The 17,504-nt window shown below is 32.2% G+C and overlaps 1 protein-coding gene across 1 annotated transcript; it reads left to right on the top strand.

Moving 5' to 3' along the window:
* Nucleotides 1-11,135: 11,135 nt before the first annotated feature.
* LOC111706070 (succinyl-CoA:3-ketoacid coenzyme A transferase 1, mitochondrial) lies at nucleotides 11,136-17,066 on the top strand. The gene is made up of 7 exons (XM_023478831.1): nucleotides 11,136-11,341; nucleotides 11,755-11,951; nucleotides 12,871-13,618; nucleotides 13,976-14,058; nucleotides 14,418-14,457; nucleotides 15,216-15,410; nucleotides 16,322-17,066. Exons 1-7 carry the CDS (start codon nucleotides 11,143-11,145, stop codon nucleotides 16,429-16,431), a joined length of 1,572 nt encoding a protein of 523 aa, XP_023334599.1. The 5' UTR covers nucleotides 11,136-11,142; the 3' UTR covers nucleotides 16,432-17,066.
* The last annotated feature ends 438 nt before the right edge of the window (nucleotides 17,067-17,504 follow it).

The following is a 17,504-nucleotide window of genomic DNA, read 5'->3' as shown; positions in this document are numbered from 1 at the left end:
CATGTTATAATTCATCCAATGTTTAGAGAAAAACCTTTCTAAATGTTGAGTGTTAAAAAATGTTGGGTACAAACTTATTTAAATATTAACAAATCTTGAACAAAATTTAATATAAACTTTTTTGTGAAACATTTGATCATTTGTGAAAAAAGCAAACTTTATCCTTTTATTTGTAATATTAAACTGTTATTTATATATCTGTGCATTGTTTAAATCAAATTAGTAAAATGCATGTCTTTTTCAAAAATAAATATTTATTATGTTGTACTACGTAGTATTGGGTCAAGGCACTATTTTCAAAAATATGTTATTTGTGAGAAAAATTCGAAGTAAATGGATTAGAATCAGTGACGGTGGTGTTTACAGTAGTTTTCATCATGTAACTAGGTCTGGGAGTGTTTACAGTAGTTTTCATCATGTAACTAGGGCTGGTAGTGTTTACAGTAGTTTTCATCATGTAACTAAGTCTGGGAGTGTTTACAGTAGTTTTCATCATGTAACTAGGGCTGGCAGTGTTTACAGTAGTTTTCATCATGTAACTAGGGCGGGGAGTGTTTAATCCATTCGTTATCGGTTTTTAATTGTAATAAAATGATTTTACTTCAAGTTTTCTTCTTAAACTGAGATTACGTTGTTGATAGGCGATCAGGATAGTATTTGTCGGCAGATTTGAACAGTGACTAGTTTTGTCTAAAGATTAACAAAGATTATATTCAAAAGTCGTAAGTTTCAAGGCCTTTTTCATCCGTTGAATCCAGATTTTTAAAAACTCTTTGATTTCCTCATTTTAAAACAACGGTCACCAATACCCGATTGATCTGGAAAGAATGTTTTTATAAATCAGTTTAGATTAAAGGGACTGTGTGGGTAATTTAATGTGAGCCTCTTTGCAAAGATGGCAATATCTAAGATTCATAAGATTGTCGGACTTATTCTCATTAATGTTCAAAAAATATTTTAATTGTTTTAAAAACGGTTTTCAAGAGATTTAAACACAGGTCTCTCTTTACTCGTTGTTTGCTCTCTGTGCATGCGTGGGCACATGATATTTCGCTAACAGTACCTTTAAACAAAGGAATTATCTATGCTTAAAAAGTCTAAACCATTGTAATTAGTTTGGTTTGTTTAATTAATTTATGCTCTCTGAAATAGCAATTAATAAGAATTAATGTTGTAGTAATAATAATTAACTAATTAGCCTGTCTACTGGTTGCGCCGTGCTATAAAGAGGACCCACCGGTAAGGACTTGTTGGAGGTGTTCCTGAAGGTGTTGTGGTGGGGCTTCAGCAACCTTAACATAAATTTAAATAATTTTCGGTTTTTTCAAAACATTAAACCTTTTACTTAAAAGTTTTCCTCTCGTTTTAAATTAAACTACAAAATTCAAAATGGTTTGAAAATACAGCGATGACCAGAAAGCTCTGAAATAGGAAGACGACTTGAAATCAAAACTTAAGTGTATTTCATGATGTTATAAAGCAAATAGCTTTATACTTAGTAGTAATTAAGGAAGTATATAGTTATTAAATCACTTAATAAGTGAAGTGAGTCTGTATACACAGCATAAATACTCTGTCTCATGTTCTTTGGACTATTTAAAGTCATAAATTAAAGGGAGTGTTCGCGAAAAATGAAAGGGGGTATATTTTTTAACAATTTTCTCCTTATAGACGCAACAGATAGAAGTAAGATTAGTAGTGATCAAAAGCGCTTTTTTTGTCGTAAGCTTATACCCCCTTTCATTTTTTACGAACACTACCTTTAAGTCAACTTTTTATTCCATAGTTTTCTGGTCATTTCTGGTAATTAATATTTTAATTGTTTTTTAATTTTTCTGACCACGAAGAAAGAAGTCCTTTAAAGAGAATGTTAACAAAAATGAAAAGGTTCAGTATGAACCTTAATCTTGGTATCAATATAAAGAGCTGGGAACTTTAGAATGGGATACCTTTAATCTCGACTGCTTAATACGGATATCCAATGTGGAAACTTTTAATTTCTTGCTTAATCCACTCTTTTTTAATATAGTAGAGAAAAAAATTAAAAACCGTTTTTTAATTAGAAAGTCCTTCCCGTTTCTGTATATTAATTTTAAATGGCGCGCAAAATTTAAATTTCCCGGCTTCAGATACGCGACTCTGATTGGTTGAATTTTATACACTTTTCAGGATACAAGTACAAGATTAGGTTAGTCTCGAGATAAATAAAAAGAGAGGATCAAGCATTAATCAATATCCACCATTCTAAAGTTCCCAGCTCAGGCTAAGCTAGGCAGATGGAGAAGGTCAAATTTAAGCGACATCCAACAACTTTCTGACCATTTAGCTCCTCTGGTTTTAATTTTATATCTATATCTAATCCTCTGGTTTTAATTTTATATCTATATCTAATCCTCTGGTTTTAATTTTATATCTATATCAAAGCCTCTGGTTTTAATTTTATATCTATATCTAATCCTCTGGTTTAAATTTTATATCTATATCTAATCATCTGGTTTTAATTTTATATCTATATCTAATCCTCTGGTTTTAATTTTATATCTATATCTAATCCTTTGGTTTTAATTTCATATCTATATCTAATCCTCTGGTTTTAATTTTATATCTATATCTAATCCTCTGGTTACATATTATAAATCTAAAACAATATAATTTATCTCAATCACACTTTAGTAAGAGGAGTTATAATTTTAACTTTTTGAAAAATGTTTATTCTTGATTGTGGTTTTCTAGAAAAATGACAGAAACATTAAAGGATCAAAATTAAACACCTTTCAACCTTTCAAGCCGGAAAAATGTAGGGTTCTTTCACATTATTGAGCAGCTATATGTTCTAAGGGTACCCTTGTTAATTAGACATTTCTCTCTTTTTAAAACTAGAATACTACATACTACATACTACATATAGTACCTTTTAGTTTAAGTTTGAAAGATATTTTTCTCGTAGATAAGAAGGGTTAAGTTTAAACGGAAGCTTATTTAAGCTTGGATAAGGTTCAATTTACTTTTATATGAATTTATTTTACAAATTTTTAAAAATGTTGTATTTTAATATTAACAATATATTTATCTATTAAACAAAGCAGAAAATATTAAGCTCTAAATCGTTTAAATGGGAAAATGAATGTTTGTTTTGAGTAAAAATATAAAATATTTTTTAAATGTTTGTTGCTTCATTGGTTTATAAAACAATACTCATTCATCTAATGTTTTTTTCTAGTAAACAAACTTGAACATTGAATATTGATATTTTTACTGTTGAAAACAAAACTTCTAAAATGTATGGCCGATGTACAGTGAGATTCACAGAACACAGTGATTTGAAAAAAAAAATAAGTTTATTCTCTTTGAATTTCGCTGAATGTGTAATGTGTATCTCGCACCGAAAAGTTTCATTTTTTACTGACTGAGGATGTTTTCTCTTTGTGGAGATCCACTGCAGGACTGAGTTGTTTATGGTAAAAATATTTGTGGAGGAGGGGGAGTGGTACAAATTATGAAAATATATATTTATGTTTATTAAGGTTAAAAGATAGATTTATTATTTTCATATTTCTCTCAAACCTTAATTGAAAATTCCTTTCAAGTTTCTCCAACTTTTGTCTTTTATCTTATAACAATAATTATCTTTTATCTTATAACAATAATTATCTTTTATCTTATAACAATAATTATCTTTTATCTTATAATATCCAGGTTCAGGATTAATCCAGGTTCAGGATTAATCCAGGTTTAGGATTAATCCAGGTTCAGGATTAATCCATGTTTAGGATTTATCCATGCTCAGGGTTCATCCATGTTCAGGATTTATCCAGGTTCATGATTTAACTAGGTTCAAAAATTATCCAGATTTAGGATTTAATCAGTTTTGGGATTCCTACCGTCTTAGGATTTATACACTATGCAGGTTTGGTTATCATCCAGGTTTATTTATCCAGGTCCAGGTTATTCCGTGTTTAGAAAAATTTCAACCAAACAAATCCAAACAAAACACAAAACAGATTCAGCCAAACAAATCCAAACCAAACATAAAACAGATTCAACCTAACAAATCCAAACCAAACACAAAACAAATTTAACCAACCCAAATTAAACAAAAATAAGCCAGACAACACAAAATCGACTCAATCCAAACAAAACTTGACCCAGCATTATTCAATATTCAAAAATGTCCCCTGCAAAAGTTTCACCAAAACACAAATGTCTGCCAAACGTTGCAATTGAATATCAGTTTGTATAATTGGAGTTTTATCTTCGCCTGACCTAGATGTAGAATTTATACAGGTTTGTTATCTGTCTCCTTGTGCAATAGGAATATTCAAAGTATGGTTCTCTTGAATATCAACTCTCTGCCAAATAGCCTGAACCAAACTCTATCCAAGGAGGCTACTTTACAACTTGGACTTGAAGATTATAAAATACTGTATTGTTCAAATGGAAGTCTTGTAGAAAATAATTTTGACAGGTCCTCCTTCACAGACGATATCTATAATAAATCAGGTTTAGGTTTTTGTCAACCATTGCAGATTCAAAGAGGTTCCATGTACTTTGCCAGGTTCTTTGAATACTTTACCAGCGGAGAAAGGTTACCAGGTTCCTTGTATTCTATACCAGGTTCCTTGCATTCAATATCAGGTTCCTTGTATTTTATACCAGGTTCCTTTCATTCTATAACAGGTTCCTTGTATTCTATACCAGGTTCCTTGTATTCTATACCAGGTTCCTTTCATTCTATAACAGGTTCCTTGTATTCTATACCAGATTCCTTGTATTCTATACCAATTTCTTTGTATTTTATACCAGCTTTGAATACTTTACCGGGTTCCTTGTATTTTTTATCAGGTTACTTGTATTCTATAACAGGTTCCTTGTATTCAATACCAGGTTCATTGTATTCTATACCAGGTTCCTTGTATTCTATACCAGGTTCCTTGTATTCTATAACAGGTTCCTTGTATTTAATAACAGGTTCCTTGTATTTTATACCAGGTTCCTTGTATTCTATGCCAGGTTCATTGTATTCTATATCAGGTTCCTTGTATTCTATACCAGGTTCCTTGTATTCTATACCAGGTTCCTTGTATTCTATACCAGGTTCCTTGTATTCTATAACAGGTTCCTTGTAGGTTCCTTGTATTCTATACCAGGTTCCTTGTATTATATGCTAGGTTTATTAAGTTCTTCTTCAATATAAGTTTGTTCTAATTTTATCAATATGAGATTAATTTAGTTATCAGACGTAAAATAATCTCTGCAGCAGTGGTGCAGGTTTATAGACCTATATATTTATCAAGATAAGAAAATATATCTCAATGTTACCATTTCACAATATTGAAGATGTATCTAACCAGGGGCGCAGCATGCTAGGGTATTTGTAGGCCAGAGGGGAACTTTTTCGTGTGTGATCAATAACAAATGAATTAAAAACATAAAAGAATTGAATCGTTGCAACAAACTTAAATCATCTAATCCCTATGTCGTTGCAACCTGATGGTATAAACCTTTTATATTCTTTACTAAAATTATTTGATCCAACAGAACTCACACTTTAAAATATCTAAGGTCTACGACATTGGGTGGCAAAGATATAGGGATTAGAAAATCAGAGTTTGTGGCAAAGACTCATTTCCTAATGAATCTTTCTGAGAAAAACATGTTAATTTTCACATTCTGTCCCTGTATACAAGAAGCACCCCCCCCCCCCTTCAGAATAAAACAATTGTTTGCAATTATACTAGTGTTGAAAGAATCTTGAATAAAAAAACGTGTTCAAATTCTATATTAAACTATTCCTAGTAAAGAAAGCTTATTTTGTTCTGCCTGTTTTTAAAAGAATAATAAATATCAAATATTATAAATTTTTCATCGCTGAAGAATATCTATTGTAAGCAGGGGTAATAAATGATGCAAAATAAATAAAGACAGCTTTGTGTCTATATAATTGTGAATTTTTAAGTGAGAATATCAAAATAAGGAACAGTTTTTCTGAATTGGTCTTTTGTATTTTATTCTATGAAAATTTCATCACGATATTGGACAAAAACAAACTTTTAATGATTCAAAATCGACCCTTCCGTTCATATAAGCATGAAGGACATGAATACTTTCTTTTAAAAACAAAACAGAGAGATATTCTTGTCTACATACAGTTAGAACCAGAAAACAGTTGAATTCTCCGCGCCGTCTTTTTTTTAAATTATTAAATGCCGCAAAACATTTTGTAATTTGAAACTAAACTTCGCTCGAAATATTTTTAGAAATCTGCACGTTGCAACAATTGTAAATTGTAATTGTAAATTACACAATCCATTGCGACAAGTAAAAGAAAGAACAAAAACGACACTCATCACTTTTCTGGTTCTCATTGTATAATTCTTGTTTAAAGGGACTGTAAGCGTTATTTCAAGTGGCCCTCCACTCAAAGATGGCAATGCCCGATTTACAACGGTACCCTTGAAACCTGAATCTGATAAAAATGTAGAAGGTCGTTTTTCTGACTAAAAAGAGTTTATTTTTCTTAGAAAATGAACAAACAATTTAAAAAAACAAAAAACGTTGATATCTAATCTAAACTTGATCAGATAAAGCTTTCAAGGGTACTGCAGGGGTCCATATAATTCCATCCAATAGCTACCGTTGTAAATCAGCCATTGCCATTTTTGCATGAAGGGTCACTTTAAATTACGCTTACAGTCCCGTTAAATGATATTTTGTTAATATTGTTGAAGAAATATATATATAATGTTTTCTGCGTATTTTTAAATCTGCCCGAGTTCTCAAGTTTAGTCAAAATTAGAATTGTATTCACTTGAAAATTGTTGAAAATTGAAAAGGGTTATAGGAGTGGGTAGAATTCAGAACTGTGCCAGGGTGTCTAGGAGTATAGGAGTGGGTAGAATTCAGAACTGTGCCAGGGTGTCTCAAAAAAAACTAAAAAATTCTGCATCCGAATTTCTCATTCTAGAGTCAAAATTTAATTTTAAATTTCATATCAAATTTAAAATTTTACATGTGTCGAAAAGATATTTCTAAAAAGCTCAAATTTTCAAATCCTTATTTTTTTGCAAGCCCATGTCATAGACCTTTGATATTTCAAACTATGAGTTATGTTGGATCAAAAAGTCCAAGTTTGAAATATTATAGGGTTGCACCATTAGGTTGCGAAGATATAGGGGGTGGAAAGCTTAAGTTTGTGGCAAAAACTCGATTCATTTCAAATTTTTCATGTCTCTGAAAGACATTTTTTTAAATTTAATTTTTTCTTATTTATCTTATCTTTAGACACCCTTCTATGCAGCTAGCTATAGATACATATAACAACCACTGCAGACACATTACATACACTTTTCAAACATTTTCAAACACAGATATTCAACTTGATTTTTCAGATATTCAACTTTGTTAATAAATATCTAACTTCCATGAATCAACGAGTAAAATATTCAAACCTGTGAAATCTCCGCAACTTCGATCTGTTTCTATCACTCAATCCTGCTTCTCTGGAGAATATAGCGGCGCTTGCGTAACAAATAACCCATATTGTCTTTAATTTAATGTTTCGCGAACTATCGCTAAATTCTTTAATCAGGTCTTGAACTCAAAGCCAACCAACGCGCAGATATAGAACGGGTTGAAGCAATAACGTTTATTTCTTCAGTATGTTTATATGCTGAAAAATACATATTATTAACACAAAAATAACTAATAAATAAGAGTAGAAATACAACTATTGAAAATAGAATTAATAACTAATAGAATCAGTATTTATATACTCAATTAATTAATAGTTTTACCTAATACGCTCAGGGTAGCTTTAAGTCCTACTAAGACTTTGACTGTACGGAAAAACATTGGTATCCATATGCACATTGTAAACAGAGTTTGTTTTTAAACACTCACTAGCCTGAGCATAACAGGGGTGTACTGCAACATTTCAGTAAAATCATAGAGAAAATACAAAACAAATATTTCGACCATAGCTATCCAATCCATACAACTATAATAATGTGGTAAAACCGCGAAACATTTAATTTACTATTATTCATTATTTTGGAATCTTGACTAAACGGTATTGTATAGATAAAAATATTTTCAACTAACTCCACATCACCTTTTCCTTGATAAATTTGTATTTGTTTATGAAGAGAAAGGGACAGAGTTAATTTAAATGGTATTTAGAAAAATATCAAATAAAAAGCAAAGAACCATTTATATTAAAGGGACAGACCGGCAATGTAAGGTAGTTGAACTGAGTATGCAGTGCTGTGAACAAATTCTTTAGGATTCATTTGAGACATATAAAACTTTTTAAGGATCTGTAAATCCTGAGTTTGAGCGCAAAGTCGATGTTCAAAATCGTACTTTTGGGTGGATACGTTTTCAGAATTGTTTTTTTTAAATAATTGAATAACGACGACAAAAAAATGTAAACAAAATTTCACAGTAAACTAATTAGTTGTTTAGGAACAGGTTGAGAAAATAAAAATTTATCTTATCATCGAAAATAAGTAATCTTATTCAATGATTTTCTATATTTTATATTGAAAAGACGACATTTGAAGAATTTGTAGAAGCCTGCAAATAAATTCATAGAAAATAAGAAATTAAATATAATGATGAAAACGAAATAATTGATTTTAGCATTGATTTATTGACAAATCTTTTGAGAAATATGTTCCTAACCATCTAATTAGATTACTGCATAATTTTTTACTTTATTTTTCGTCGTCGTTATTTAATAATTAAAAAAAAACGATTCTGAAAACGTACCCACCCAAATTCACGATTTTAAACGTCGACTATGCACTCAAACTCAGTAATTATTCATCGTGAAACGTTTTGTGTCTCAAATGAATCCTTAAGAATGTGTCCAAAACACTGCATATACTCAGTTTAACTACCTTACGTAGCCGTTCTGTCCTTTTAAAACTGTGAAAAAATTGTAAAAGATAAAAGTGATTTTGGACAAGATCTTCTGAGATATATGAGGACATAATTTCATTGTTCCTGAGAGAAAAGATAAAAAAGATTACATGGAACAGTTAAAATTGTTCATATAAAGAACTGCAAACTATTATAATATCTAACTTTTCTCTTCTCTTCTATATCAAAACTGGACCTTCATATCTAGATATAAATGTAAATGTCAAATATTATTCATAAAACTGCATCCATGGTACTCTTCCACTACCTCCCCTCCTTCCCCTTCCTTCCTCCCTCTTCATAATCTGTACTTTTAACAACTTTATCTTTTTATAAAGGGAGTGTTCGCGAAAAATTCACGCACCTCTGGCCCTTTAGTAAAAGTAAATTCAACCTATATGAAGCATAAAGTCTGACCGCGTCAACCTTGTTGCACCGGCTAGTCCTTGTCCATAGAGCTAGGTACAGTACAAACTGGGACCGGAAAGGTTGAGCTGGCTCAGAATTTCAAATGTACTACGGCTGCCCGTGAATTAAACGACTTATACCTAAGACCCATTCAAATCCACGGAGTTGCATTATTTCACTCAGATCGTAAAAAAATCAGTTAAAATCAAAATTAATTAAATTCAGATATTACAACCTATAAATTTCGAATTCAATTCAATGTATTTGTATATAGTTGATATTTTATAATATTTTTTATTTTTTTAAATTCTATGTACTCTAAACAAAGATTGTTTTGGCTGCTATATACAAATTATAGTTGGTACAATGTACATTGTATTACTGAGCAGTTACCTACACTTTATAGGCAGTATGCACTTTACATCTACAGTATCAAAGAAAAAGATGAAAATGACGTTGGTTAAACAACACCAAAAGTTAGAGAAAAGTTTAGATTACAGAGTTTTGTGTAAAGAAAACTTTCGTCGAAGTAAGAATTGGCTTTGAACCTTGCAGAGGGATGAAACTTTAAAACTAAATATATTTAAGTTTTTTCTCCATAACATTATTCTATAAATCTTAACCTGGCATACATTTTCTAATACATGAATTGCAATTTGCTTTAATGTTAACATAAAACAGTGGATATATAACAGTATAAAAGAAAAAGTTTACCTGTTATAAGAGTTCATTCACCGGTTCATCTTGTACTCCACAACGTTGTTTTTCGCCATCTTGTTTCCATACAGTTTGTTTCCCGCCATCTTGTTTCCATACAGTTTGTTTCCCGCCATCTTGTTTCCATACAATTTGTTTCCCGCCATATTGGTTCCGTTCCCGCTAATTTGATTCCAGTCATATTTTTTCCTGAATTCTTATTTCCTGCCATCTTATTTTTGCTCCTGATTTTAATCTTTTACATCTTAATATATTAATGTCAAGAGGATTGATTTGATTTGGCACCAAATTTGTAAAACCAAATGTTTTTTATTCTCTGAAAAACAGCTCTATTCAGGGAATGGGGGAAGGGGGGAAGGGGGGAAGGCGGGTAGAGTAGATTAACTTTATCAAACCCTTTATGTAGGCGTCAATAGGTAATTTAACGATTAAATCAAATAAAGATTATTTGTCTATAAAATTATGAGTAAGATTTTATCTTTTTGTTTCCTGCAATATCTTTTATCCTTTCCCCCTCTCTTTCTTTTCTTTCTCTTCTTTGATCCTGAATTTCAAAGTTCTTTCTTATTTTATTGCTTATCTAACTTGTTTCCCCTCTTTTAAATTTTTTATTTTACTCATTTCTCTTTCCTTTTCATTCTCTCTCCTTCCTTACCCTTTTCCTCGGATTCTCTAACCTTACTTTTTTGCTATTCATTTGTTTCACTTGTGTCAAAATCTTATTTTTTTGTTTTGCCGTTTTTCGGTAATGATTTTAGTTAGGGAAAAGAAATTTAAATATGGAGATAATTTGAAAAAGTTTATATACCTAATCAGTGTACACTCAGGTGCAGTGCGAACAGTTTTAAAGTATAAGAAATTCAAGTCTTTGATTCTTAGACATGTACTTAGCTTTAAGTCCTACTAAGACTTTGACTGTACTGAAAAACATTGGTATCCATATGCACATTGTAAACAGAGTTTGTTTTTAAACACTAACTAGCCTGAGCATAACAGGGGTCTACTGCAACATTTCAGTAAAATCATAGAGAAAATACAAAACAAATATTTCGACCATAGCTATCCTCCCGCCGAGAGATAACCCGCCAGTGTCAAATGATATTCCAGCTAATCAGGATGAAATTACATTTTAATCATTTATTACTTCGCGCACTTACATTTCGTTCATCGACTCATGGTTTCCCAGACAAATCATTGTTCTCCACTGGAGTCTCAGTCCATGCTCCTGTATTCTATAAGAGCTCAGTGGAGGCCATCAAGGATATTCCTAGCGGATCCAAACTATTGGTCGGAGGCAAGTAAAATAATAAAGAACTCTCATTGGGTTTAAGAATTTGAATATTTAATCTTAAATGCTTGATCTCGATATCCATAGGATGTGGAAACTTTAGAATTTCAGGATCAAGCATCGATCCTTCAATTGAAATAATACCTACAGCTAAGGTATTACCACCATGGGTTATGTAAGAGGAATTAAATTAATCATATAGATCTGCATAAGATGGAGATCAATTTTTAGTCCCGAGATTCACAAAAGTTCCGATTTCAGGTATCTTTAGTTGGGGCTTGAAAACCCCCTGTAATCCATAGATTTCACGATCCTAAGAATGGGGGGGGGGGTCTGAGCCAATATAGCCCCCTCCCCCGTCGAGACTTGATATCTTTTAATGCTTTTCAGTGAAATAACAGTTAAAATTCTAAATTAAGGATTTGGATTATGTGGAGTTCCCGACAACCTCCTAGCTGGGCTGGTCAGGACAGGAGTGAGTAACCTTACTGTGGTGAGTGACTCTGCAGGAACTGATGAACATGGATTAGGTCAGCTGGTGAAGACCAGGCAGATCAAGAGGATCCTCGCCTCGTTCATCGGAAACAACAAGGAGTTCGAGAGACAATATTTACAGGAAGGAAATGAATTATTTTTGATGACAGCATTTTAATAACTTTATAAAAAAAAATATTTCTAATGCAACATATATTTTTTTAATGTAGCAAAATATATATTTGCAGTTGGTTCAATCTTTAAGTATTTTTGTACCTATAACATAAACACTACAAAAAATATTTTTGAGTTTTTTTTGTAAAACTATTCTTTTCATTGGGTTTTTTTACATCTTCGTTTCCTGTATATTGGGAAAAAGCTAAGTTTGAGGGGGGGGGCGGAGTAAAAATGTTCAATTATTCATAAGTTTCGTGAAGTAACTATCTCAATTATTTAAATATTTTTCTTTATATTTCAAAATTTTACAAATAAAAGTGAATATTTGATTTTTCGTAGAAAAAAAGGATAAATTGACAACTAAAAATTAGTTATTTTTTCAACAAAATCTAAATTCTTTTTTGATATTTTCCTTTTAATTTCTGAAAAGTAAAGTGGCCAAGGAAATATTGACCAGAATTAAATTACAAATAAACTTGTTTTGAATGTTTTGAATGTTTTAAATGTTTTGAATGTTTTAAATGTTTTGAATGTTTTGAATGTTATGAATGTTTTAAATGTTTTGAATGTTTTGAATGTTTTTAATGTTTTAAATTTTTTGAATGTTTTAAATGTTTTGAATGTTTTGAATGTTTTGTTTGAATGTTTTGAATGTTTTGAATGTTTTGAATGTTTTGAATGTTTTGAATGTTTTAAATGTTTTGAATGTTTTGAATGTTTTGAATGTTTTCAATGTTTTCAATGTTTTCAATGGCCCATCCCGTAAGCTAGCCACGCTATTCCTGGTGGAATAGAAAATTCTGACATGTTATCTTTAATTGTATTCTTTTATTTTGTATTCTAGTTTTTTTTTACATAACATAATACATTTTCTGTTTGCCCAGGGTGAGATTGAAGTAGAATTCACTCCCCAAGGCACGCTAGCGGAGAGAATAAGGGCGGGAGGGGCGGGGATCCCCGCCTTCTATACAAGCACAGGGGTAGGAACTATGGTACATAAAGGTGGATCTCCCATCAAGTACAACACAAACGGTACAGTGTGTACACAATCACAGGAAAAGGAGCATCGAGAATTTAATAAGAGGACATTTTTACTAGAGGAGGCCATTATTGGTGACTTTGCACTGGTTAAAGCTAAAATGGCGGATAAAGCTGGAAATCTTGTGTTTAGTAAAACAGCAAGGAATTTCAATCCTCCGATGTGCAAAGCTGCCAAAATCACGATAGCTGAAGTTGAGGAATTAGTTGAGATTGGTGAGATACCTCCAGATCGGGTTCATGTACCGGCTATCTATGTACAACGGGTTGTACAAGGAGAGAAACTAATAAAAAATATAGAGTTCTCAACCAGTACTGAAAATGCTTCAAATAAAACAAACACTGATGCAAAAACTGCCACGGAACATTCCAAGGAGATCATTGCTCGTCGGACTGCATGCGAGTTCAAGAACGGCATGTACGCAAACTTAGGGATAGGAATTCCAACTCTAGCTGTTGATTTTATTCCTAAGAATATCTCTGTATTCCTACAATCTGAGAACGGACTTCTTGGAATGGGACCTGAACCAGCTGCAGCTGACGTGGACGCGGATCTGATAAATGCAGGAAAAAAAGCAATTTCATGTATTCCAGGCAGGATATATAAAGTTTCTATTTTATAAAGTTGCGATGGTTTTATTGAAATGCATTTATCACTTGTGTGAGTCCCCTATACGCAAATTTCTACCCCCAATGGTGTAAACCTTTCATATTGCAAGCTTTACTGTTTGATCTAACAAAATTCATAGTTGGAAATATCAAAGGTCTCCAACATTGGTTTACCAAGAATTTAAAAATTAGAGTTTTGTTGCAAGAATTTAACTCATTTGAAGGAGTTTAACCATGATAAAGTTACAAAATGATCAAAAAATAATGTAGGAAACATAACACAATTCAAAGTGTTTAAAAAATACTAGAATACCTGAAACTTTCAACACGTCCTGACTCCAGGTTCAAGTTTCTTCTCTAGTGATGAGAGCTTTGCAATGATACGCGGAGGGCATATAGATCTAACTGTACTTGGAGGAATGCAGGTCTAAAGTAAACAATGCTCCACCTCTTTAAACAGTTTTTTTTAATAGTATGGTGAAAAGTATGACAGATAATGACAACTTGTAAGCTGCATTTGATTCAATTTTTGGTACACATTTCTGTTGTATACTTTGGATACCAAGACACATTTCATATACTTAATTGATTTGCGATGTATTGGTAATGCTATTTGCTTTGTAATAACATCAAATACACATGATATTACATAAATGTATTCTTTCTATTCCACAGTTTTAAGGATCTCACTGAATTCACATTTGCTAATCAACTAAATTTTCAAATTTTGCAAGAAAAAAAATTAGATGTTTCAATACTTTATAATTACTCCAATTTTATACAGGTGTCAGAAAATGGTGATCTGGCGAACTGGATGGTTCCAGGTAAAATGGTTGGTTCCAGGTAAACTGATTGGTTCCAGGTAAACTGATTGGTTCCAGGTAAACTGGTTGGTTTCAGGTAAACTTGTTGGTTCCATGTAAACTAGTTGGTTCCAGGTAAACTGGTTGGTTCCAGGTAAAATGCTTGGTTCCAGGTAAACTAGTTGGTTCTAGGTAAACTGGTTGGTTCCAGGTAAACTGGTTGGTTCCAGGGAAATTTGTTGGTTCTAGGGAAACTGGTTGGTTCCAGGGAAACTGGTTGGTTCCAGGGAAACTGGTTGGTTCCAGGGAAACTGGTTGGTTCAAGAAAAATTGGTTGATTCCAGGGAAACTGCTTAGTTCCAGGTAAATTGGTTGATTCCAGGGAAACTGGTTAGTTCCAGGTAAATTGGTTGATTCCAGGGAAACTGGTTAGTTTCAGGTAAATTGGTTGATTCCAGGGAAACTGGTTAGTTCCAGGTAAATTGGTTGATTCCAGCTCAGAACATGCATATTTTTGTTTTACACTAGAACAAGGTTATCTACAAAGGATGAGACTATAGAGACGACTTGAAACTCTTCAAATATCAGTCTTCAATCTTGAATATGGTCTTTAAATAGCTTATTTATTGATGTGGCAAAGGAAGAACGAATTTTATGGTTGCAAGGAATCATGAATATTTAAGGAAACAGACAGTATAAATTCAGTACCGTCGTCTCTGAAGTCTCATCCTTTGTGGGTAACCCTGTACCCTACCTGTTTATCAATATCATCATTGCAGGAAGAAAAGTGAGGGGAATGGGAGGAGCGATGGATCTAGTTTCTGCTCCAGCAACTAGAGTTATTGTTACAATGCTTCACAATGAGAAGGATGGGTCTCCGAAGATACTGGAGATGTGTACTCTACCTTTGACTGGAGAACACTGTGTGGACTTGATCATAACAGAGTTAGCAGTTTTCAAACTTGATTCTCAAGGCAGGAACATATACACGTGTTTACATAATTCTTTAACTTTTTTCTTAGTTTATTCAAAACATTTAATTAAAAAAAAGAGCTTGAAAAATGCACACATAGAACAAGAAATGCAATAGTTGTCTTATTTCTAAAAAATGTTGAAATTTTTCTGAATAACCCACTTAAAAATCTGAAAGGAAAAGGCTATTTTGTATTATGTTTAATTTTGTTCTGTTGTGACCAGCTCCATGGTATGTTTGTAAGTTAGAAAAATTCTTATTTGGTCTGACCTTAGGGCGAAACTTTTGAAGCTTAAATCTATGACCTCAGAGCTCAGACGCTTTTTTCCTCCTTGGCTGTTTAATATTGATGCTTAACAACACTTAGGATCATTTCTTGATTATATCTTGATGAATTCAATTATCAACGATTTAAACTTATATCCATCAATTTAAAAGTGTTCACTTTTATTATCGAGAAAATATGATTTTGAAGTCGTCAATAATGTTTTATCCGCTACAAATTTCTTGCAGAAACTCCAAAATACCAAAAAAAATCACAAAAAAAATTAGAATTTTACCTTAAAAGGTGTTTCTTCAAATAGCTGGCATTTTTATTGAGAAGAGCTGTAGCAATAAACTAGTTTAAACAGATTCCTGTTTGTAAGAACAATTTCAAAAATAAATTTTCTTCTTTTTCAATTTTGTTACAGTTTTTCCCCTGAAATTCTAATTTTTTACTTTTGACTCAAAATATTAATTTCTTATTCTCAAAAACCTCCATTTCAATATATTTCATGACCATATTAACCCTCCTCCATATTTTACACACTTTTTGGCAATTCTGTCCCAGTATTGAGGGGACAAATCTCCGGAATTTATTGATTTTCTTGGAAGAAGAATGTTAAAATATGTATATTTCCCTTGCTCAAGGTCTAACATTAGTTGAGCTGTGCGAAGATGTAGATCTAGAAAGAGTGCGTTCATCTACAGGAGCAAAATTTCAGGTCGCTTCAGACCTCAAACCTATGGAACAAGCTTAAAACCAATGGATCAAGCTTGAAACCAATGGAACAAGCTTGAAACCAATGGATCAAGCTTGAAACCAATGGATCAAGCTTGAAACCTATGGCACAAGCTCGAAACCTATGGAACAAGCTTGAAACCCATGGAACAAGCTTGAAACCCATGACACAACTTTGAAACCTATGGAACAAGCTTGAAACCCATGGCACAAGCTTGAAACCTATGGACCAAGCTTGAAACCTATGGCACAAGCTTGAAATCCATGGAACAAGCTTGAAACCCATGACACAAGTTTGAAACCTATGGCACAAGCTTGAAACCTATGGAACAAGCTTGAAACCCATGGCACAAGCTTGAAACCCATGGAACAAGCTTGAAACCCATGACACAAGTTTGAAACCTATGGAACAAGCTCGAAACCTATGGCACAAGCTTGAAACCTATGGCACAAGCTTGAAACCTATGGCACAAGCTTGAAACCTATGGCACAAGCTTAAAACCAATAAGTCTACAACAAAAACCAAAAAGTGCCATGTTTCTGTTAACAATGTTTTCCCAGAGACTCGTAAAGCCTGGTAAAATTCATATTGAATGTAAATTACTTAAACTTTAATCTGATAACTTTTATCAAAAAATTAACTTAGAAATTGTTATAAAATAAATAAAATAGAAAATATTTTTTCGAATGAAAATATTGGTGACTAGTGGATTTAGGTAGAAGACCTAAAGCAGGAAATTGTCAGAATTGGACACTTTTCATTTTTTCAAGATAGAAAAACTACAATATCTTCCTCAATATTAATGTAATAAAGGTTTAAAAGGTAGCTTTATACATTAGACATGCTACCCTATACAAGGAGAGTCACTTGAAATAAAGTCTACGGTCCCTTTAGTTGCGTTGTAAAATAAATGTTAAAAGGTAAAAAAAAATCAGTTTCTCTAAACATTATTAGGGATTTAAACATTGTTACTTGATTGATGTTTCCCCTGTCTAGTATATTATATAATGTTTATCCTGTCTAGTATATTATATAATGTTTATCCTGTCTGGTGTATTATATAATGTATAGTGTCTGTCAAGTATATTATA

Source organism: Eurytemora carolleeae, unplaced genomic scaffold, assembly GCF_000591075.1.
Source record: "Eurytemora carolleeae unplaced genomic scaffold, Eaff_2.0 scaffold70, whole genome shotgun sequence".
NCBI lineage: Eukaryota > Metazoa > Arthropoda > Copepoda > Calanoida > Temoridae > Eurytemora > Eurytemora carolleeae.
The sequence above is the reverse complement of the archived record's forward strand: the minus strand, read 5'-3'. Positions and strand labels throughout refer to the sequence as shown.

What these genes read in the sequence shown, in the direction of transcription:
- LOC111706070 (XM_023478831.1), top strand. Translation starts at nt 11,143, where the DNA reads ATGATATTCCAGCTAATCAGGATGAAATTACATTTTAATCATTTATTA. An exon ending in TCGAGAGACAATATTTACAG is followed by an intron (nt 11,952 to 12,870) that starts GAAGGAAATGAA and finishes CTGTTTGCCCAG; the next exon opens with GGTGAGATTGAAGTAGAATT. An exon ending in GGCGAACTGGATGGTTCCAG is followed by an intron (nt 14,458 to 15,215) that starts GTAAAATGGTTG and finishes TCATCATTGCAG; the next exon opens with GAAGAAAAGTGAGGGGAATG.